We start from the raw sequence: 24,652 nt of genomic DNA, 5'->3' as shown, positions 1-24,652 counted from the left end.
AAACGAATTTGACCAATAGGGCACTTGTCAAGGGATGCGGAGGAACCAGTGGGGAGAACGCGAAAGACACTCAACAGTCGTAACTATTCTATGGGGCGTATCGTTTACATCGCATTCCTCATTCCTTTACATCATTTTAAAGCTGAAGAAGGCACCGAATGCATGCTACATGAGTGGATACACCATAACACTTTACCCGGAACGGAGTTTGTATTTCTGAAAGGTAAAACGACGAAAACGTCTCTTCTTGCGGCTTCATTTGTGAGTGCGGCACAAAGCAATGGGACGCAGAAGTTGAAGAGTTCTCGTGAAGCCGCTACTGTTGTGAAGATAAGTGGAGAGTTAATTTGTGCCTTTTAACTTTTATTGTGAGTGTATCAAGTGACAATCTAACAAATTGCAAGCGATGTGCGGTTTTCACACCTTGGGCGTATCACGGCAAATAATTTGCTGAACCTCGTTCATTCTCCAGTGGAGCCGCCTGAATGCGAGGGAATGGATTTGCTTGACTATTTTTTGACATATATTTAATGTAGATACCGCTACACAAATCCATATGTTGAAGTCTTGTTTGGATCAGTCTACATCGAAATGGCAAGTTTTGCCGGGTTTATAAAGTGGACTGGGAGATCAACWTTGTATTTATGCTGCGCGTTTGTCCTGTTCGGCTGTCTCTGCATCGCGTCCCCTACTCATGGTCGTCGGCTCATCTGTTGGCAAGCCATCATGAAGTGTCATGGAGAGTCTGAGTGCCACTACGCATATGACCAATACCTTTACGCCTGTGCGCCTGTTATCAACGGGGATAGGAAGAAGTGTCCCAGCCACTGCATCTCGTCCCTTATCCAGCTGAATCTAACCGAGACCGGCCCGTCTCTGGAGGACTGTGACTGCGCCTCGGACCCCGTCTGCCGGAGCACCAAACGCGCCATAGAGCCGTGCCTGCCTCGGACAAGCAACATGGGCTGCACCGAAGCCCGGCGGCAATGYGAGAGAGACTCCCAATGCAGCTCGGCAATGCGCGACTATTTGTTTCACTGCCGTAAACTTTTCGGAGGGGAGCGATGTTCGGACGACTGCAGGAGGGTGATTGCCAACATGCGCAATATACCCAAAGCACAACAACTTGATACTTGTGTTTGTGATGGCACAGAGAGGACCATATGCGAGTACGTCAAAGTTAGTATGAAAAACTTTTGCTTTGACYMTATGGACAGATACGCGGGCAGCGGGTTTTCTGATTCAGAGGACGACTCTGAAGATGATTATGACGAGATGGAGGATTATATATATGTGGAAAACAAAAGTTTTTCTTCCAGATCCGCCTGTCAGGGTGTTGTATGGACTGCCTCTGTGGCCACCATTTTGGTTCTAATGAATCTTATCTGATGGGGCAGCCTACCCCAGTTGATTCAGCTGTTGGGAAAGTTGTTTGAGAAAGAGAGGCCTGTGAAATGTTGACACGGACATAATAGCTCATGAAAGTTGTAACACCAGCACACCTGCTTTAGCATATACGTTTTGTGTACGACGGATTTGATGGTCTTTGCTCTGCTWTCTACCTTCATGGGGCTTCTTCTCAACATTCCGTCTGGTCTCTGTCTCACTCTGTCTCTGTGCTGATATGCTATGGGTCAGTCATTTAGGTAAATACTTTTATATTTCAAATGTATCATTTTTTGGGGGTGTGAATCTAAAAGGTTTATAGATTAATTTCCAGACAGCTGTGCACCTCTAGGCTATGTAATATTTGAACCAACCCTTGAATGTTAAACACCTATCTCGTCAGCTATTGCCTATCATCACAAAATAGTCAAAAAAAATTCTAGAAGTTTGACACAACATTTTTTTTTTTTTATGTGGAGAGACAAGTGACTTAGAGTACGCTGCTATACCGCTGTTTCGAGACAATAATGAAAACGGCAGGATTTAAAGCGTTCTCTTCGTAGTTACTTCGTCGTAATGTGGAGAGACTAATCAAGGGTTCTTCTTTTCTTATGAGCTAGACAACAGACATGGGCATACGTGTAATTAAGATGTCATTTCAATTCTAGTCAGTGGATAATGCATTTGATGCAAGCACCTGACAATAGTTTGATTGGTTGGTTAGCCTACATTACTAGCCTTAATCACGTCACACACGTTTCCTTAAACTCAGTATCAATGTCAAGTTTTCAAAAAGTTTTTAAGGGAGATTATTTTTATATGTCAAAATCTGTAAAGTTAAATTGTACAGTTTATTGTATGATATTGATTTTGTTTCCAGAGATATTTGTTTATTACTGCTAAGAAGAGATTTGCACTGTATAGAAATGACGTGAAATGCTTCACGGTGACTGATGTATATTCTGTTGTGTCCACAGAGGTGAAAATATAAGTCTTCTTGCTTAAAGTGACTCTTGATTGTTTCACTCTTCACTCTTCCTTAGGTGGCCGTGTGGGCACTGGGTAGCAGGTTATTTCACCACTATAGGGAAATATAACAATCTAAGTCTTGCTTTAAAGCAGCAATCAGCAGTTGAGACAATAACAATGCATACTCCTCACCTGTTTCGGTAAAAAGCTGAGGGATGGGGCTGGAGAAATGTAAAGACTCTCAAATTCGTAGACGGAGCTATGGACGCAGGGACTGGCCATCCATGATATCAAAATAATAGTTTTAACCATTTTACATTTAAGTCATTTAGCTGACGCTCTTATCCAGAGCGACTTACAAATTGGAAAGTTCATACATATTCATCCTGGTCCCCCCGTGGGGAATGAACCCACAACCCTGGCGTTGCAAGCGCCATGCTCTACCAACTGAGCCACACGGGACCACGTTTGGATGTAGCAAAACCATGTTTTGCTACATCCATTTTTGGACTTGTAAATGATGCACCCATTTTGATTCTTGAAGAATATAGCTTATAAATGCCTCATGGGCTTAGTTCTACTGTCAACACCCAATGTTTGTGAACAAAGTAAATGTAAAGAAACACTGTACAGCCTCAAAACATGGTTAAAACTATACATTTGATATCATGGACGATCGCTCCTTGCGTTCGTAGCTCTGTCCGTGAATATGAGAGTGGGCACATTTCTCCAGCCCCATTCTTTCAGCTTTTTACAGAAGCAGTGGACGGGAGTAGGCATTGTTATTGTTTCAACTGGGGATTGACCCTTTAAAGTGCTATATGAGTCTTGATTGTTTCACTCTTCACTGTGCCTTCAGTGACCATATGGGCACTGGGCAGCAGGCTATTTCAGTACCGTGTCTCTCAAGTCTTTTGACAGCTGTACCAATCCTTTCTACTATCACAAAATCCCCTCATTACAAACGATCGGTCGATCTGAGCTACTGAATGTCGCCTAAATCCTAGAGCAAATAAAGCGTCGAGTAAAAGAAAAGCTCTTCGTCGGATCGATATACACTTGACCTTGTAAACATCAATGTTTGCTGAAGGCATAAACTGTTAATGCTGGAAGACTGTTTAAACATAAGGAATAAAGGCCCCCCCATCTCCTGGGGATTGCTGCTCAAATGGAGCCAAGAAGGGCCTCGCCAGTTTATTTATCCTCACCCCGTGTGTTTGTTAGAAGTCTTCACACAGAGAGGAGAGGGGGGGGGGAAAGGAAAGCTGTGTCCGGATGAATGGACACTTAAGTAGCCATTACAAATGCACTCTGATTGGACTGCTGTTGCTGTGTGTGGCGTGTGTTAGCTACCGGCCGTTGCTATGTATGTGTAACAAAGTAGAAGTGTTTTTCTTTCTTAAAACACTTTCGCTTCAACTTCACTATTATTATTTATCATCCTGAACAGAAGTTAAATGGCTGGTTATAGACCCAGGTCTACTTGTAGACGTTTGTAGCCTAACCCACCACCACTAAGGAAACCATTTCATTTGTGTGTCACATTTGTTTTCTCTTTTGGCACCACCGAGAGACAGAAAAAGAGCGAGGRGACATCATCCTCTCCTTCAACTCTTGTCACAAGAGGGACTTGAGAGCAATGATGGCAGCCATGTTGTTTCTCTCTGGAGGAGGACAAGGGCCGTCCGGCCCAGTGAATGGAGGAGAAGTCGAGTGGCACCACTGTCATGGAAATGTAAAACACACAATGGTGGGAGCGGCACAATGTGCAGGCACTTCATTCACTCGCTTTCTCTCTGACAGCATCTCCTCGGGGAGGATGGGGGGAGCTTGGGGAGAGACAGAGACCGCTACTGCAGATAGGGGATTCTTGGAAGGACTTGAGAAACTTCTGTCAACGTTGTATCTCTCTTTCTCTATGTGATGCCTCCAATGCTTAACGTTAGGTGACGATCACTTGGCTTTATTTGAAGGTGTGCTTACAAGCTGTTTATACAGGTTAATAGCTATTATTTGTCAGCTATTAAACAATACACTTATAAGGCCTGATGTTTATGATGTATATGAGTAAATGTCTTTATGATCAGACATGTATTAGGTACAGCACACATKAATCAAATATGCTATATAATCAGGTTAACAAACTATTTGATACTGGTTTAAAGGAGTCTGAGAACAGTTTTTACAGCACATGATACATGTTTTATTATTAGTGCTTTATAAATGCAGTCTTAGGAACACTTGAGATAGTAGTTTATGATCAGAATTACAATTATGATAGCCTATTACGGCTAACACATTTTAAAGCTGCATAGCAGATACCTAGCTTCATAAACATTTGCCACTGATGCTAACGTAAAACAGTTAGCTGATCTATATAACCACTCAACACTTTGATTCACTTAACATTTTGATTGTTACTGGAGTGCACATTCAAATAGACTGCAGTCCTAAATAGAACCAATGATGTATTGTGCTTCAATTGCTATCGGTTTCCTTCCCACTGAATATAGAAAAGAAAAATATGCAAACTGTGGAAACCCTGCAGCTCTGTCACGGTGATGTGGCGAATGCATTTATGGGCCTTTGTTAGCCGTCACAAAAGAGGGTACTGCCGCTTTAAGAGAGCAGGCCTGKGTTCCAACCATTAATAATTGTAATGCCTCTTTATTGTTGCTGGGGATAATGAAGGAACGAGAGTCATATGGGGCCCCCAAAAACCATACTTTCCCCTGAAATGTTTTCAATTAACTTTTGGCACCGGAGGAAAATAAGCGAGTTATTTTTTTCCCATCATGCTGAAACAGAGGAGAGGCTAGAGCCGGACGGGGGACGGCGCTGCGGGACACAGTACCTCATTAAAGTAGCCTCATCATAACTCAAAGTGCTGTTTTTGCAACCCCCTACTCCTAGTAACCCTGCTACACACACAGACAAACACACACAAGCGCTTGATACTCCTGCATACACACATATGGGCATGTACGCATATACACACACACACACATACACTCAGATGTTCATACACACACACACACACACACGCAGAAGCAGACTAATAGTCTTACATTAGTGGACATTCCGATCTAGACGCAATTAAGGCGATGAGATGACTTATGGTTGAGATGCTTCTTGGAACAATCATGACTAACATACCCCTGAGCATACTGGCCACATATCCCCCTGTGAAGTCTTCTAGAATGTTCTCTCAGTTGACATAGCATTTGTAGGTGTGGCAAACATACTGTACATATACAAACGGTACATTTAATCTATGTAAACTGGAGTCAGGAAATAAGTATCAGATAAATAAGGTGCATTGCGTGTGTAGCAAAAAGGATCATATTATATGAGATATGTGTTATAAAGTTGTGATATGAGAATAACATTTGCGGCCCCTGAACTATTTTCCATGTTGTTTTCGTAGCATGTGTAGGCTACTCAATGAACTGCCCACAATGGTCAGTAATTAAATTACTCTCTTTCTCTTTTAAGCCTCTGTGAAACTCTTCCCAAAAGTTTTCAAAATTCCAAGCTGCCACATTGATTCTGTCACGTCAAGTCCTTTCGGAGTTCACCGGCCTTTGAAAAAAGGGAAACTGTCTCTAATCCAGTTAGACTTCCTTGTGCCTCATGTGAAGCGAGATGGAGAGAAAAAAAAGAAAAAAGAGTGGGAAAGGTAAGATTTAAGTTGCTCTCAAAGAGAAGGTTGATTTCCTAGTCATGTGTAAACAGTCAGCCTATCTTCGAAACATGCTGATTTGAAATTGAACTTTAAAGTATAAAGCAAGTGTGTAAGGTCTTCTAAATATACTGTACAAACATGCTCCAGTATATTTGTTTAAATGCAAGATCTTAGGGGTAACTTTTCCTCAGTGGTGTAAAAATACTTTAAAGTACTAATTAAGTCGGGTTTTTTTGTTGTTATCTGTACTTTACTGTTTATATTTTTTAATACTTTTACTTCACTACAATCCTAAATAAAATAAAAATATTTTTACTCCATACATTTTCCCAAACACCCAAAAGGACAGGAAAATGGTCCAATTCACACACTTACCAAGAGAACATCCCTGGTCACTTACCCAAGAGAACATCCCCGGTCATCCCTATTGCCTCTGATCTGATGGATTCACTAAACACAAATGCTTCATTTGTAAATGATGTCTCAGTGTTGGAGCACTGTAAATAAAAAGAAGAAAAAGAAAATGGTGCTGTCTTGCTTGCTTAATATAATGAATTTTAAATCATTTATACTTTTACTTTTGACACTTAAGTATATTTTAGCAATTACATTTACTTTTGATACTTAAGTATATGTAAACCAAATACTTTTMGACTTTTAATCTAGTAGTATTTTACTGGGTCTTTCACTTTTACTTGAGTCATTTTCTATTAAGGCATCTTTACTTTTACTCAAGTATGACAATTTAGTACTTTTTCTACCACTGCTTTTCCTCTTTCATTGACACATATTTGCTTGTCATGACTGTATTAAACCACGCCACGTCTTGTGGACGGGGTGTCTGCCAGTCGTCTTGACTACTTAAACCTCTCAGGACTGACCAGAGAATAAACAAACTCACCCACAGACAAACTGAGTACGTAAAACCCCACCGCAGCGGCCAACTGAGGTATGTGGAGGCTATAGGGGGGTTAGGGAGGGCGCTGCCTGGTTCACCCTGAGCTTTAGGAGAGGTGAGGGGGGGGGGGGGGTTACAGCGGGGGATGGGCTGATTTATGGTTGTTAAGTGTATGGGAAGGGTGGGAGTTTGAGGAGTGACGGACTGGGGTCTGTAGAGGGAGTGGGGTGGGGTGGGGGGGGGGGTTCAATGTGTTGAGTTCAGACCTCTCTGAATGATGATGCTGACACACAGTTTATGTCCCAAATGGCGCCCTATTGCCTATGTACTGCACTACTTTCACTACATAGGGAATAGGAGAGGGCTCTGGTTAAAAGTAGTGCACTAGATAGGGAATAGAGTGCCATTTTGAACACGGGTAAAGAAGGGGGCTATTCACCCCGGCCAATCAGGTAACTTCTCCTAAGCCAGGGATCTCTGGAACTCTGGATGTTGGGCGCTCAGCGGGGCGCCCTGATTGATTCCTCATTCCTGCCTCTCCCTCCTGCGTACTGGGCCAGAGAAGACGAATAGAGGTACGCAATAGTTTTGAAAGGACCAAGGGGGTGGGGAGTGAAGCGTAGGTTTTGAGTTTGGGCTGGGGGTAGAGTAAGAGGAGGAGGAGGAAGGAACACAAAACGTTGCTGACACAGGGCATAACTTCATTTCCACGGTGCTGGGACAGCTGTGCGCAGTAATCTGCCATGGCGGCGCTCTAAAACATCAATGGCTTCACTGACCCCAGGGGGGGAGACTCCAACTGTGTCCAGCCGTTTAGAGGAGAGGACCAGGGAGTGGAGCCCCTTTCACACCATTCAGGGGATTGTCTTAAAGAAATATACCCCCCTTTACCTCTCTAAGAGGAGAAAGTTTGATAGTATGGGGGTCTGTGTGTTTAGGTCCAAGGAGACAACAATGGGTCATTTTTTAAAGCAAACTTAGAATTCATGCCTTGGTTCTATAGCTGTTTGATCAATGAGCTGGGAAACAATCATACACATCCCTACATGGGCGGCAGGTAGCCTGGTGGTTGGAGCGTTGGACTAGTAACCGAAAGGTWGCAAGATCGAATCCCTGAGCTGAGGAGGTAGAAATATCTCGTTCTTCCCCTGAACAAGGCAGTTAGCCCACTGTTCCTAGGCTGTCTTTGCAAATAAGAATTTGTTCTTAACTGACTTGCCTAATTAAATAAAGATAAAATATGCAAGAGTTTTGATCTTGGGAAAATATTTTTGGGAAAGTTAGATGACCTTTATTTATTTTACTTTTAGACATTGTCACCWTTCTGTAAGTTGCAAATTGGTGTTTGAAAAATGTACAAACATTAAAATAATCTATTCTAACGTGGAATATGACTTTATACAGCCTATAAGAAACCACATAATTTCCCTCAAGCAGATACATAGGCACCTAAATAGGATTTGAGTGCATGATCATTTTTGTGAAATAATTATTATTGTCTATTTCATGTTGAAGTAAATGACCACGTCCCTACCAATCGTTGAGATACAGATGTCTTGTCATTTGACCTGTTTTCACATTGTGCACTTGCTGTTGCTATACATGTTTTTTTGTGTCGTTATTGAATCAAGAAAGTTTTGCAGTGAAGGTTTTTAATTTCTCCTTCCCTTCAAACTCATGTCATCACTAAACCAACCTCAAACTTTCAGATTGCCAATTATAACATAACCAACATGTTTTAGCATAAAAACAGAATAGGAAAACAACTCCCACAACTATACTCTTCCTTCAAATAATGTTTCAAAGTCGTTTTCCCCTTTTGCGTGCTCGACGATTAACCGATATAAAAAAAACATGAGTAAACAGAGAACTGGGAGAGTCTATCGATGGCGAGAGGTTCATTATTTTGTGTGAACCGTTTTGTTGTAGAGAGCGGCGAGAACAAAACATTTTAACCTAAGATAATGGCTCGAGGCTGGGGTGCTGTCGGCAGTGAATAGGGTCTCTCTAAGCTGAATGGGGGCTCAAAGCTTTACTCTATTATCCTGACATCCTGAGGGCCAGGGGCCACCACCCCTAGCTGCTGTCGACTAGGTATTCATCCATCACACATTCCTCCCTCTCTCTCCCTCCTCTATGCTCTTTCTTTTTGCCATAAAGGGAGGGAGGATCGATGGTGTTATTTTTGAAAAACAAACTGTAGGTCAGACCCTTGAGAGGGGAAGCGATGGAGAGATAGAGAGAGGAAGGGAGAGCCACTGGATATGAGAGATAGATGGCATGGAATTATAAGAGGAAAGAACAATAGAGTTTGGGTGAAGAGAGAGAGAGAGAACAAGGTTGATGACTGATGCCAAAAGTGTATGTGGCTTTTAAGGAGAGAGAGATTCTATTGAAACAAGATAAGCAACTCAGAATATGAGGGTGATAAGACTGTCTCATGCATACCTAACCATTACAGCAATGGAGAAGTGATCACATTGCAAAGCTCGCCTACAAAATCGCATGCCAGTGTTTATAACACATTTAAAACACACACTTTTAAGGTATGCTGCTGGACTGCAGTTAATTTGAGGTATTACTGTGCAACTGTGGCAGCCAGCACTCTCATTGCTTTTGTAAGCAGAATGACACTTCGACACCCCCACATTTTCTCTCACTTGCGCTCTCTCTCTCTCTCTTTCCCTCCCTCCCTCCCCCTTCTTTCTCTATCCCCCCCCCCCTTCTCTCCGCTCTCCACCACTCCACCACTGTTTGTTTAACAAGCTTGGCTCAGGCGCAAGGATCTCCAGTCATGCCTGCAGTGTTGACGGTAAATGACTCAATTTAAATCCGAGAGCAAACAGGCAAATCAAAGCCAGCTGAGCTAGGCAAATATCACAGTTCATCTCAAACCCCTTCTACCCATTGTGAGAGCAGGATCTAGGAACATTAGCCCAGTGCTAATAGCTTTGTTCACAGCTCTCCGATGGAAGCAGATACACAAAGTCACAAAATGGGGCAGGACATTTGTGGTTGTTAGCAGAGGCTTTAACAAAAGCAAAATGGTCTTGACAGTGAAGTGCTATGTAGTAACAGGGTTATTACCCTGTGGTTGTTAAAGGAATGTGTTTGTGCGTGTGTGTCTGTGCGTGTGTATGTGTACCATATGTGTGTGTAGGCCATACGCAGCATACGTCTGTGTATCGGTGCTGTCATGACCAGAGGGTGAAAACAATTGCRAGATGCTATCGTTCTGCCTCCTCAACATCCACGGTCACTTTCAATACTTTTGGTTGTGAAACCCCAGATAAATCGCTATTCAGGTTACATCCAGCAGGACACAGAGACCAGCAGGAGAAAACCAGAGAGGATCAGGATCAGGAAAATATTTTTGACCTGGCCTGTCTGGTTCTAGTTTGCTCAATCTAGGAGCACTGCTGTTACCAGTTCAGACTTGTGCCAAATGATAAACATGCCTATGTGAGAGGTAATGCCCAAATATGTTCGTATCGAAAGAAAGCTCTCTTTGTATGCATACTTAATGTTAGCCAAAGATTACTACATACTGCAAACGTAATTTATGAGGTCTTGATATCTCTCTATTAGATATCTTCTTTACCCCCTGTCCATGTTAAGATAAACCATCTTTGAATCTCAAGCACCTTCATTCATCAGTCTCCATGTCCTGTCCAGATCTCAATTCTCGTCCCGTCCCCCCCTCTCTTTCTCTCTCGCTATCTCTCTCGCTATCTCTCTCGCTATCTCTCTCTGAAGCTTCAGCTCCATCTGTTTTTCATTTCCACTGGCGTAGCTGCTTGGAATGTGGCCATGTTTTTAAAGATGAGTTATTACACCATTAATACATACTTTACACAACAGTATTTGAAGTTGGCCAAAGTGGAAAGACACACAGCAGAACAGCACTGTGTTTTAGATAAGGAACGAGGYTGTTTTGGATGACTTCTTTTAGTATGGTTTAATGGTTTCATGCATATTTGGAAAGGAGGATACATGAAAGATTCCTCGGTTTTGGAAAATTAGTTTGAAATGTTAGTTACTCTTTTTCTGTTTGTGATATCAAGGGGCTGATAAGATTTAATGGCATATTTATTTCTCTAAATGTACTGTGTACGTCCCTCCAGTGCTGTTAGTTACATTTCCTTAGTAGAAAAAAAGAGCATAACTTCTTTATGGAAACTCTAACAATATATTCAACTGCTTATATATATATATTTAAATATGAGACTATTATGGTTCTAGATACTGTTTTGTTTCCTGAAGTTAGGACCATAATATTATGAGTGCCAAACCATAATTATAGGTTTTGGTTTATTAATTTGAATGGGATAAAACACATTAGCATTTCAAGRTGTTATATGGCTGTTCCCGTCTCCGTTTTCCTAAATGCCCAAGATGATGAGGTTTTGAAAGATATTCATTATGATCAGTAACATACTGTACCTAAGGTCTCTAAGGACCGTATGAATTGTATTAACCACTGTTAGCCACAAGGCGGCCTCCTTTTTTCTTGTTCGATGATCAGTCAAACTAGGCTACTCCAGTTCACAGTCCACCAGTGAACACATTGTTGAGATTACGAAGAATGGATCGTGCATAATGTCATTGGATTATGTTTTGATGCACTTAAGAGGTCCAACTTTACTGGAAAATGTTTCTTTGTAGAACACAACTAGGCCTACTTCATGGGAGTTGATACCATTTTTCCTATCACAAAATTAAATAGGCATTTGTGTGTGTGCGTGAGTGCTTGTGCCTGCGTGCCAACAAGTGTGTAAATGTCACGGCCGATGCCGGAAGAAGACCAAAGCGCAGCGTGGGGAGTGTGCATTACTTTTTATTTGGATAATGTCGCCAACAAAAAACAATACAAAAACGACCGTGACGCTTAAGGGCTATAGTGCCACAAACAAAGACAACTACCCACACCTAAAAGGAGGGGAAAAGGGCTACCTAAGTATGGTTCCCAATCAGAGACAACGATAGACAGCTGTCCCTGATTGAGAACCATACCCGGCCAAAACATAGAAATAAATAAACATAGAAAACAAAACATAGAATGCCCACCCCAAATCAGGGCGTGTCAGGGCGTGACAGTAAAATATGTATTTGAACTCCTTTCTGACTTTGTCGGCATAAATACGTTTGTCAGTTTGTTGTGCTGTGTCATCAAAACGTGTGTGTTCAGCAGTAGTCTTCACTGACTGTGTTTCCCCTGCAGGTGGCGCCAGTTGAAGCCCTGTGTGCTGCAGCTGCAGATCAGATCTAGATCAGATGCAGTACGTTTTCTGCTGCCCAACACGACCAGATCCCCTCCTGAGGAACACTCCACGGTGGTTTTAGTATTCTTATCTGAAGAAGAAAACAATGTTTAAAGTGTGTGTGTGCGTAGGTGTGTTAATGGGGCGGGAGGTAGCCTAGTGGTTAGAGTGGTGCGCCAGTAACTGAAAGGTTGCTGGATCGAATCCCCGAGCTGACAAGGTAAACAACTGTCGTTCTGCCCGTGAACAAGGCAGTTAATCCACTGTTCCCTGGGTGCCGTGGATGTTGATTATAGCAGCCCCCCAYACCTCTTTATTTCAKAGGGGTTGGGTTAATTGCAGAAGACACATTTCAGTTGAAAGCATTCAGTTGTACAACTGTGGCTGTGCCTGGCTTGCATTTGTGCACTTCCCATCCAGCAGGGCCAGAGTGCCCCTGTTGTGGCGGGGTTTAAGGGGTCTACGCAAACAGAGCCGAAGGAGGTCTGTACACTCGTGCGGCTGAATTTTTGGAACGCGACACAAACTGATATCCTTCGGCTCCGTTGGCATAGACTGTGTAGAGCTCTTTACACTTGCACATATCGTACTCGTCCTCCTGAGTGGCTCTCTGCACGTTAAGCCTCCTGGTGTTGGCATTGGGAATGCTCAGTGGGAACAGGGTCTGGATGAGCTCCGGCTGACAGTGGAGACCGACAGGAGGAGAGCAAACTGACTTACTGTAACATTCAGTTTGGTTCGGTTCAGTTCTATTCAATTCAACTTTCCGCCCCTGACTGCAGTCAACACCGTATCCACCAGCGTCTTGCCCTCCTCATCTGAGGAGATAGAGCCATTGGAGTTAGGAAGGAGGGTGGGTGTTGAGTGTGTGCATGTTTTACTATACTTGTGAGTAACAGAAGTCCTTACAAGAAGAAGAAATAAATAAAAATTCAGACAAGTGAGGACATTTTGTCAGCCTTAAAAAGGCTATTTCAGACTTAGGGGTAGGGTTAGCGTTAGAATCAGCTTTCAAATTAGGGTAAGGGAAAATAMGATTTTTTAACGGGAATCAATTGCTGGTCCCCAAAAAGTCCTCACAAGTATAGTAACACATAGTTGTGTGTGTGCGGGTGTGGTCAACATTGTAGTTGCCCATTAAATCTATTAGTGGCCTCTGGATGACCCCCTCTGAGGTTAAATGTCACAATAACTCAAGACTTAGCACCCTGAGAGACCTTCTCCTGAGGCTTAGGCCGGTGGCTGTAACTCAGCWAAAGGCCCGTCAAATGATCGAATAATCTATGGTTCACTCTGACCCAGCTCTGACTGTTGTTATGGTATGGGCCTGGAACTGAGGGAACGAACAGATAAGGAATGAGCATATAATGAGACGTTTGTCCTTCACTCTGGAGTAGATTGATGCCATTCTCTGAGTATCGTGTCTGTCTCCAGTTGCACCTGTCTGTCTGTCTGCCTGTCTGTCTGCCTGTCTGTTTGTCTATTAAACCTTTTAAAGTATAGAATCTGTTTGCTTTATCCTTGTATCCAGCATTTCCACACCTTGGGCAAATTCACAATTCCTGACTGTGTGAGTGTATTTAAATGTTTTTGCAAGTGGGCACACCACAGTGTGTGGTGCAATGTGGTGCCAGGACAACAACCTCCTCAAAATTAGCAAGACAAAAGGCGGTGATCGTGGACTACAGGAAACAAGACGGCCAAGCACACCCCCAGGTCAAGAGCTTCAAGATCCTCGGTGTCCACATCACTAAGGAATTGTCATGGTCCACACACACCAACACAGTCGTGAAGAAGGCACGACAATGCCTCTTCCCGCTCAGGAGGCTGAAAAGATTTGACATGGGCCCTCAGAACCTCCATAATTTCTATAGTTGCACCATTGAGAGCATCTGGACTTGCTGCATCACCGCTTGGTATGGCAACTGCTCAGCATCGAATCGTAAGGCGGTACAAACGGTAATGAGTACGGCCCAGTAAATCACTGGGGCCAAGCTCCCTGCCATCCAGGACCTCTATACCAGGTGGTGTCAGGGGAAGGCCCGAACAAATACCCCAGCCACAGACTGTTCTCTCTGCTACCGCACGGCAAGCGGTGTCGATGCACCAAGTCTGGAACCAACAGGACCCTGAACAGCTTGTACCCCCAAGCCATAAGACTGCTAATAGTTAAATAGCTACCCGGACTATCTTCATTGACTCGTTTGACACATACGCTGCTGCTACTGTTTAATCTATCCTGTTGCCTAGTCACTTTATCCCTGCCTATATGTTTATATCTTCTACCTCAATTACCTCTGCACATCGACTCGGTAGTGGTACCCCGTGTATATAGCCATGCAATCATTACTCATCGTGTATTCATTTCTCATTATTAGTTTTCTATTATCTCTGCATTGTTGGGAAGGGCCCGTAAGTAAGCATTKCACTGTTAGTCTACACCKGTTGTTTATGAAGCATKTGACAAATAACATTTGATGTGAAGTATTAAAGTGAGACATGGCAGTGGGTGTGTAACGTGGGGGAAAATACACATAAAATACTATTTCTTTAGCCATACTACACCTTTTTTATATACGTGAGGTGAGGTTCTCTGGACTAAGCTGCACATAACAGGTTCTTTACATCAAGGAGTGGAGCATGGGAATCAGACAGCAATATCAGGGTGCAAAATCTATTTATTTTCATTTTTTGTGTCACAAGACAGGCACAATCGCCATAGGCCTCCATTATTACCATACATTATCTTCAGCTCCAGGAACGCTTCAACAGATGGCAATGGCAAGACTGGCAAGACTCCAACAGATGGCATTATCAGATCTCACGAACAAATATCACTAGGTTTATACGTTTCATTCACATACTCAAACAGACAATAAGAATGTGTAGTAACGCTCACGGAGAGCATGCCAAGGGAGGCATGCCCTTGGCATATATAATGGTATATATAGACAGTGTATGAATAGAAAAGGTGTGTACAGCAGTAGTTATAGGATGAGCCATGACTAGAATACAGTATATAGATGTAAAACAGTATGTAAACATTATTAAAGTGACCACTGTTCAGTGATTACCCAGTGGTAGTGTAACAGTATAACTTTAAACCGTCCCCTCGCCCCGACCTCGGGCGAGAACCAGGGACCCTCTGCACACATCAACAACAGTCACCCACGAAGCGTCGTTACCCATCGCTCCACAAAAGCTGCGGCCCTTGCAGAGCAAGGGGAACCACTACTTCTAGGTATCAGAGCAAGTGACGTAACCGACTGAAAGGCTGCTAGCTCGAACCACCGCTAACTAGCTAGCCATTTCACATCCGTTACACTAGCAGGCAAGTAACAGTGACTAACGTTCAGGGCAGGGTACTGGGGAGAGGTTGGCTAGTAGTGACTGTTTATAAGTCTCATGGCCTGGAGATAGAAGCTGTTTATCAGTTTCTCGGTCCCAGCTTTGATGCACCTGTACTGTCTCCGCCTTCTAGATGGTAGCGGCGTGAAGAGACTGTAGCTCGGGTGGCTGAGGTCTTTGATGATGTTCTTGGCCTTTCTGTGACACCGTGTGCTGTAGATGTCCTGGAGGGCAGACAGTGTGCCCCCGGTGATGCATTGGGCTRACCGCACCACCCTCTGGAGAGCCCTGTGGTTGTGGGCAGTCCAGTTGCCGTACCAGGTGGGGATTTTGGCTCCCGAGTGGCACAGTGGCATCTCAGTGCTAGAGGCGTCACTACAGACCCTGGTTCGATCCCGGGCTGTATCACAACCGGGCGTGATCGGGAGTCCCATAGGGTGGCGCACAATTGGCCCAACATCGTCCAGGTTAGGGGAGGGTTTGGCCGGGATAGGCCGTCATTGTAAATAAGAATTTGTTCTTAACTGACTTGCCTATTTAGATAAAGGTTAAATAAAACAATTATAATAATAAAACAGCCTGTCAGAATACTCTCAATGGTGCGTCTGTAGAAGTTTGTGAGGGTCTTAAGTGCCACACCGAATTTACTCAGCCTGCTGAGGTTGAAGAGGCGCTCTTGCTCCTTCTTCACCATGCTATCGGTGTGGAGGGACCATTATAGGTCCTCAGTGATGTGCACGCTGAGGAACTTGAAGATGTTGACCCTATCCACAGCAGCCCCGTCGATGTGGATGGGGGCGGGCTCTCTCTGCTGTCTCCTGTAGTCTACGATCMACTGMTTCATTTTGTTCATGTTGAGGGAAAGGTTATTTTCCTGGTACCACTTCGCCAGGGTTCTCACCTCCTCCCTGTAGGCTGTCTCGTCGTTGTTGGTAATCAGGCCAACCCCTGTTGTGCATCAGCAAACTTGATGATTGAGTTGGACATGAGTGTGGCCAAGCAGTCATGGTTGAACAGGGAGTACAAGAGGAGGCTGAGCACGCACCCCTGTGGGGCTTTTTGTTGAGGATCAGCGTGGCGGAGGTGTTGTTACCTACCTTTGCCACCTGGGGTCGGCCAGTCAGGAAATCGAGAACCCAGTTATACAGGATTGGGTTCAGACCCAGGGCCCTGAGCTTAATGATGAGCTTGGGTAAGGTGGAGGTGATATGATCCTTAACTAGCACCTCAAAGCACTTAGTTCAGTTACCTTAGCTTTCTTGGGTATAGAAACAATGGTGGACATCTTGAAGCAAGTGGGGACAACATTGGGATGTAGAGAGATTGTCCATGAACACTCCAGCCAGCTGGACTGCACATGCTCTGAGGATGCGCCYTGGGATGCCGTCTGGCCTGCAGCCTTGAGAGCTTAAATTATTTACTCACGACAGCCATGGAGAACGAGACCACACGCAATGTTGTTTTCCTTGAAGCGGGCGAAAAAGGTGTTTAGCTTGTCCGGGAGCCAGGCGTGGGAGTCCGCTACATGGCTGGCTTTCACTTTATAATCTGTGATATATCTCACTTTATAAGTCCCTGCCACATACGTCTCCTGTCTGGGCCGTTGAAATGCGCCTCCACATTGTCCCCTGTACTGTTGTTTTGCCTATTTGATTGCCTTACGAATGTCATAGCTGGTCTGTTTGTACACGTCCATGTTCCCAGTCACCTTGCCATGGTTAAATGCGGTGGTTCGCCCTKTCAGTGTTGCGTTTGTATTTTGATTGATTGAAAAACCCAACCCAGTGTAATCAGTGGACTCATGGTAAAGAGAGTTACTGGACTATCCCCTATTTCACATTTTATTGCCATTTACTGCGGATTAAGAATATATTCTTGAAATACAATGTATGTACTGTATCTTCCATTAACACATTATTACAACTAGCTACATCTAACATATGCAAAGTTAAGTTATTGTTGCAAGAGTGTTAGGGGGGATGGTATGCTGCTGCCCCCCCCCCCGACCATTGAAGTTTATGGGAATAGAAGGGCAAATATTTAAAGTAGTCCCTTTGCTGTCTCTTATACACATCTAGATGTGTATAAGAGACAGGGCACATGCGCTCTAGCCAACAATTATATATGCATGTTGTTGGCTAGAGCGCATATATAGCCTACTTGACAGAGAGAACTTGTTACGAAGGGGAGTGCCTCGTGATACAGCAGAGAGAGTGTATTTTGTTACAAAATACAGCACTGAAGCAGAGAACATTAAAATAATCATTAAAAATAATTGGGGAAATCATCCAAAGTGATACGCTACTACGCCAAGTCTTTCCTGAGCCACCAGTCATAAACTTTAAGAGATGTCCTACCCTAAATTACAAATTAATCCACAGTTATCTTCCGGGTGACTCTCAAAAAGCTTGGCTTAACCACAAACCCAAGGGCTCTTTTAAATGTAACCCGTGCAACCATTGCAGAAATATTGCACAGAAAAGTATTTTGTTGACACAGCTTCCAAAATGGAGTATTACGTCAAGCATTTCATTAACTGCAAAACCACTCATGTCATCTACAGATTGGGATGTCCACCGTGCAAGGTGTTCTACATTGGATGGACAAAGAGACGCACGCCTTCAAGACCACGTAGCGGAACACAAGTACGCCATACGGGTAGGCAATGAAGACTACCCCATGGCAAGGCACTACAAGTCCTTACACCATGGCAACCCTGCCTCCCTACAAGCTATGGGTATTGATCATATTCCGGCCTCTATTAGAAAGGGGGACCGTCTGAAACAGCTAAAACAAAGGGAAAGTTTTGGGATTTACAAACTACAGGCCACTAAATACCCTGGTTTAAATTAAGATATGGATTTCTCACCTTTCCTTTAGGGTCGTGATAGGTCCATTTGCTGTCATCTATTGGACTTTTTGCTCAATTGCCCTCCGCTATGTTTAGACTGTTGTTCATGTTTTGCTGTGTTCTAGTGTACTATGGAATATATTGCTTTCTTATTCTTGACACTTCTCCCAGTCATATTTAAGGTTAGAACTACCTTTCTAAGTGTTCTGATACTTCTAGCTTGGAGTTGTATGTTTATGATAACATAGCTACAGTACTTCACTTTTTAATGTGTATAGTATTGCTTACTAGGTGTGTCCAATCAATTATGCAACCACTCCCTCTTCAAATTAGGGCTAATTGGAAAATCTGTTCAGAAGAGGACATTGTATTATTTCTTTGTACTCCCTGAAGAAGGCCATGCAGCCGAAACGCGTAGGATTTTTAAAACTTTGTTTCTATTGAACATGCCATACAAATAAAGGCATTTTAATTCATTATATGAAGAGTKCCTTGGTCCTCCTTTCTTTTTGATATGTGTTCGTTTGACATGGTGGGATATTTTTGTGTCAGTAAAGTTAATTATGCAAGGCAATGAAGAGGAAAGGCCTTTAATATTTATATAATAACCATCATATCGAAGTAAACTTGAAGTCACACGATGATTAAATAATTTATGACGAACTTCACAGGGTGTTGGAAGGTGATCTTGATGCTGCTTTCCAATGAATATCAACAGTATTATGTTGGTGACGTCGGTTTTTGATCCTTGGATGTCTGCTCTTCCTATCATTGTGAAGCAGAATTCACCAAGCGTTGGATTGTTCACCCACTAATAGGGAACGTGAGGACATGTTGATTGATGCTTGACTACCATTTGACAAATAAAAAATATTCTCGCTCTTATCCATAATACTTCCATCATGTGCACGTGATGCATGTACACGTGCACTGTATCTGCGAGCTGTTGGCTAGAGCACACGTGTCAAGACCAGAGTAGACACATTTTCTATTTAACGCAACAGTTCTTGTGACAAAACTATCAGTAGTTGAAAATGTGATGGAAACACATTGAATTTCAGATTTTTTTTTCGGTAACTGGAATCTTAAGCGGAAAAGTACATTTTTTGTGTGCACTATTTCATCACCCATCACTGACTTTTATTCACAAATCCGTTTGTTGGAAACACCACTGKTGGGAAAATACGCATATTTTCTTTGTGATATTTTAGAATATTTGCATAAAGATCTGATCCAATTGGATGGAAACATTGCTATTGACATTATAACAGTCCACCAAACATTTTGGGCCAGTTTCCCAGACAGCATTCTGGGAAAGCATTCTAAAGGAAGATTCTCAAACTCTTTTTAGTTCAGTACTAGGCTTAATCTGTGCCTGGGAAACCAGCCCCAAATCTGTCTCCCACAAACAGGGCCGTGTGTTGGTCTGTAGTGCTTGTTGTTTCAATAAACGTCCACAAGATGGCAACACTAGACACATCTGAAAACTGAGGAGGGCATTTTGCCTCGGTCCGTCTGGAACTGTGAATGTGAATCCATGATGCATTAATGTGGCTTTTGAAACATTAAAACAACCTGCAACAACATTACTCATTTCCCACTCCGGTTCTTTTTCTTCATCTTGTCGTGTCTTAGTTAAAAACATTGAAATCACTCTGAAAATAAAAACTGCACTCTTGTAATCCTAGAACATTTATGGGGAAACCACAGTAGGGCCTATTGTGCAACATGACAAAAGTACTATATGTACAGTATGTTAAAACATAGCCTTGAACAAAAAAAGTTGGCTTCTAAGAACATTTCAGAATATTCACAATGTTCCACGGAATGACCTAGCAGTCATGTGATTCCAACAGGAAGCAGGAGTTTGCTGTGTTTAGATAAATGAGGAGAGATCAAGAAACGTGGGGCAAGAGAGGGAAAAGCTCAAACAGCATGGTAGGCTATCGGATGAAGTTCTTTCAAACTGAAGGGGTTTGTTTAAGTCTAGTTTGATCACTCATCTTTTGCTGCTGCTAATCTGTTCTTTATTTGACTCTTATTATAATCTATCCTGATGCCTAGTCACTTTACCCTGCCTTCATGTTCATATCTACCTCAAATACCTCATACCTCTGCACATTGATCTGGTATTGCTACTCCATGTATATAGCYTAATTCTTGTGTATTTTATTCCTTGTGTTACTATTTTTCTTTTTATTCTTCTTTTTTAAACTCTGCACCGTTGGGAAKGGCTCGTAACAAGCATTYCAYGGTAAAGCCTACACCAGKTGTATTCAGCGCAGGTGACAAAAGTTTAGATTTGATTTGATCAATATTGATTTGAAGGTGGATTATTTAAAGAGTCACATRTTGAAGAAATGTYGGTCACATATTTATTGTTAGTATTGCTATGTGTATAACCAATGTGTTGTATGTGCTGTACTCATGTTCTATATGTCTGCGGTACTGTGTGAGTGTGTACCTAGTGTTCCCAACCTCATTTCTCCAGATCTGAGAAAGAGACAAAAAACTGAAATAAAAACAGAAAACTCCCAGCCCAAGCTGCCARCAATTTATGCTGAGTTAGCAGCGAGTTGCTCGCAACTCTTTAAACAAAACATAAGTCAACCCCCCCTCCCCCCCCCCCAATCCAGTCAATCTGGGGCCTGCCCTCTCCCCTCTTCCTCTCTTCCCTGGGCCATGATAAACGACTGGCAGAGAGAGAGGTAGTCCAGAGGGCATCTGGCCAGGTCGCGCGCTCATGTGTGTGTGTATGCCGTACTGTACGTGCATGGACACTGTGTGTGTGCATGTGTACATGCGTGCGTGCTGCGAATGCATACGTGTGTGTGTGGTGTCTCAGGTCCTGCCTGAGAGGCAGAAATATGTGCTGAAGTGACCGTTTTTTCTCCCACTCTGCCCCTGCGGCCAGTTTCCTCCCAGCATTCTCAGGAAGCCAGAGGGGAGGCAAGGTGCTGCTTGGTCAATGTTTCTCTTCACTAGAAAGACTTCCTGTTTTTGAGGGGGAGAACAGAGTTTGGTGAACAGAGTTTGAGCACTGACGTATGTACGTAGAAAAATCACTACTCAAAAGAAGTAAGAAAGTGAGAAAATAATAACCGGTTCAGAAAGAATAACAATAGATATAGTCAAATGTTTTACTGTGCTGTTTTACATTCTGTTTGTCTTCCATAAGGACCAAGGGACCCATTCAGACAATAGACCAGTCCAGGAATCAAAGTAAACATTCAGGAGAAACTCCCCTGGCACAGAACACTGAACAAAAAAAGGCAAAAGGAAGAAGACTCCCTTAATTATGGACTCGGAGAGAAGCTAATTGTCTCCTTTGGGTCCAGGCTGCAGTCGGATTGGTCTGATCGGTTCCCTTGGGTCCAGGCTGTGGTCTGATTGGTTCCTTTGGGTCCAGGCTGTTGTCTGATTGGTTCYTTTGGGTCCAAAATGTAGTCTGATTGGTTACTTTGGCTCCAGGCTGACGCTATGGTCAGGTGGCCAGACGTGATGCCAGGATTCACTCCTCACATTGTTCCTCTCAGGCACTCAAGCCTTCCTGTGGTATGTATGAGTCAGCTGCTCTGCTGTGGACAGGGCAATTGGCTAGTTCCCAGGTACACTACATGACCAAAAGTATGTGGACACCTGCTAGTCGAACATCTCATTCCAAAATGGGCATTAACATGGAGTTGGTCCCCCCTATGCTGCTATAACAGCCTCTACTTTGCTGGGAAGGCTTTCTACTAGATGTTGGAACATTGCTGCGGGGATTTGCTTCCATTCAGCCACAAGAGCAGTAGTGAGGTCGGGCACTGATGTTGGGCGATTAGGCCCGGGCTCGCAGTTGGGGTTCCAATTCATCCCAAAGATGTTCTATGTTTATAATTTTTTTTATTGAACCTTTATGTAACTAGGCAAGTCAGTTCTTCTTTACAATGACGGCCTAGGAGCAGTGGGTTAACTGCCTTGTTCAGGGGCAGAACAACAGATTTTTACCTTGTCAGCTCAGGGATTCGATCTAGCAACTTTTCAGTTACTGGCCCAACACTCTAACCACTAGGCTACCTGCCGAGGTGACTTTGTGCACCGGGGCATTGTCATGCTGAAACAGGCCAGGCCTTCCCCAAACTGTTGCCACAAAGTTGGAAACACAAAAGCTTCTAGAATGTCATTGTATGACGTAGCGTTAAGACTTCCCTTCACTGGAACTAAGGGGCCTAGCCCGACTGTYAGATGGTGAAGCGTGATTCATCACTCCAGAGAATGCRTTTCCACTGCTCCAGAGACCAATGAAGGCAGGCTTTACACCACTCCAGTTAATGCTTGGCATTGCGTATGGTGATCTTAGGCTTGTGTGCGGCTGCTTGGCCATGGAAACCCATTTCATAAACCTCTCGACAAACAGTTATTTTGCTGACGTTGCTTCCAGAGGCAGTTTGGAACTCGGTAGTGAGTGTTGCAACCGAGGACAGAAGATTTTTAGGTGCTACGCGCTTCAGCACTCGGCAGTCCCGTTCTGTGAGCTTGTGCGGCCTAYCACTTCGCGGCTGAGCCGTTGTTGCTCCTMGACGTTTCCACTTCACAATATCAGCACTTACGGGGCAGCTCTAGCTGGGCAGAAATTTGACGRACTGACTTATTGGAAAGGTGGCATCCTATGACAGTGCCATGTTGAAAGTCACTTCAGTAAGGCCATTCTACTGCCAATGTTTGTCTATGGAGATTGCATGGCTGTGTGCTCGATTTTATACACTTGTCAACAACGAGTGTTGCTGAAATAGCCGAATCCACTAATTTGACGGGGGTGTCCACATACTTTTGTATATATAGTGTACCTTTGGTATGAAAAGATGAAATGGAAGTGTTACTCATCACATGACGTGGATTCCACTCTGTATCTCATTAACTCTGTGTATAGCTGCAATCTCTGTCGTGACCATGATTACCCTAGGGACTAGACAGGGAAGTTGGGCCACTTCTTTGCGGTCAGAAGTGTCCCAATAGGCAARTGTTCGTGTTATTGGGTGTTGCACTCAACTAAATAGGAAGGAAGTGATTCATATTCAACTGAAATATGAAACAACAATTTTTCCTGACACCTGTGTYATTGAAACAGGGCCATAGTGGAAGCAGAAGGATGACTTTGAAAAAAAGCTCTGATGAAGACCTCGAGGCCCATACATGTAACTTAATAAAGAGCACTGATGCTACTGTAGCAAGAGCAGTACGCGGGTCTCTTCTTTTCCCTCATCTTATTCAACTGTTACCATGCACCTGCACAAAGTTAGCTCAGATGTGTGAGTGCCTTTTTGAATTTTGAGTCATCAATGATTGACAAATGTCATGGGGCATTGTTTTGTGTCTACAATGAGAATACCCTACGTGTACACAAGCRTACACATCTGTTTTATGAAGATTCTTTATCTATTGCTGAGGAGAAAATACTCCTACATGCCCAGTCAGTTCTCCCAAACCTGTATCGGTCCCGCATTAAATTATTTATAAAGCCTTCATAATGCCTTCATAAATACTTGTATAAATGTGTTACAAAGCATCTATAACCATATGTCATGCTTTATAAAGGGTTCATACATGTGACATAACTGTGTGATATAATCACCAATGTCAAATGTAACATAAGCCACTTATGTCGAATATGATATAAACATGTACTTTATAAAGGGTGGCACACGATCTGAAGTAAAGTCATGTTAGTCACATTACACCTAATCGCGTTCCCAGACACTTCCGCCCAAATGCGCGGAATGTCTGTTGGACCAACACATCAACCTTGTCCTTCATTAGTTAGGGTTAGGTTTGAAAATCAAATGTTAAGAAGAGAAATTGTGGAAATGCGCAGAATTTTGCCATGATTACGTGGCTGTCTTTCATAAATCATCAGAACATGAATAACCTATTTATTGACACTTTATCTAGTATCATGTAATAGTTCATTTGAAGTGAGACACCTTCGGTCATTCATGACACATCGATAAAGACTGTATATCGTGTGACACTGTACTTACGTTAAAGTCAGACCCCTTTGGTCATTTATAACACATACAGTACCAGCCAAAAGTTTGGACACACCTACTCATTGCCAGGGTTTTTCTTTATTTTTGCTGTTTTCTACATTGTAGAATAATAGTGAAGACATCMGAATTGTGAAGTAACACATATGGATTCATGTAGTAACCAAAAAAGTCAGAAAAAAATACATATTTTATATTTGAGATTCTTCAAATAGCCACCGTTTGCCT

At 43.2% G+C, this 24,652-nt stretch overlaps 1 protein-coding gene and 1 long non-coding RNA gene across 2 annotated transcripts in view; both read left to right on the top strand.

Annotated features, from left to right (window-relative positions):
• LOC139025634 (uncharacterized) overlaps window positions 1-4,399 on the top strand; it is a 226,818-nt gene extending 222,419 nt beyond the window's left edge. Inside the window, exon 2 of the long non-coding RNA XR_011477239.1 lies at window positions 3,387-4,399. This is a non-coding gene — a long non-coding RNA (uncharacterized lncRNA). The remainder of the gene's footprint in view (window positions 1-3,386) is intronic.
• On the top strand, window positions 25-4,399 carry LOC111961309 (growth arrest-specific protein 1). The gene has a single exon (XM_023983481.2). It carries the CDS (start codon window positions 592-594, stop codon window positions 1,387-1,389), a length of 798 nt encoding a protein of 265 aa, XP_023839249.1. The 5' UTR covers window positions 25-591; the 3' UTR covers window positions 1,390-4,399.
• Window positions 4,400-24,652: the final 20,253 nt, after the last annotated feature.

Source organism: Salvelinus sp. IW2-2015, linkage group LG4q.1:29 (assembly GCF_002910315.2).
Source record: "Salvelinus sp. IW2-2015 linkage group LG4q.1:29, ASM291031v2, whole genome shotgun sequence".
NCBI classification, from domain to species: Eukaryota; Metazoa; Chordata; class Actinopteri; order Salmoniformes; family Salmonidae; genus Salvelinus; species Salvelinus sp. IW2-2015.
Note: the sequence above shows the minus strand (reverse complement) of the source record. Positions and strands in the feature narration are given on the sequence as shown.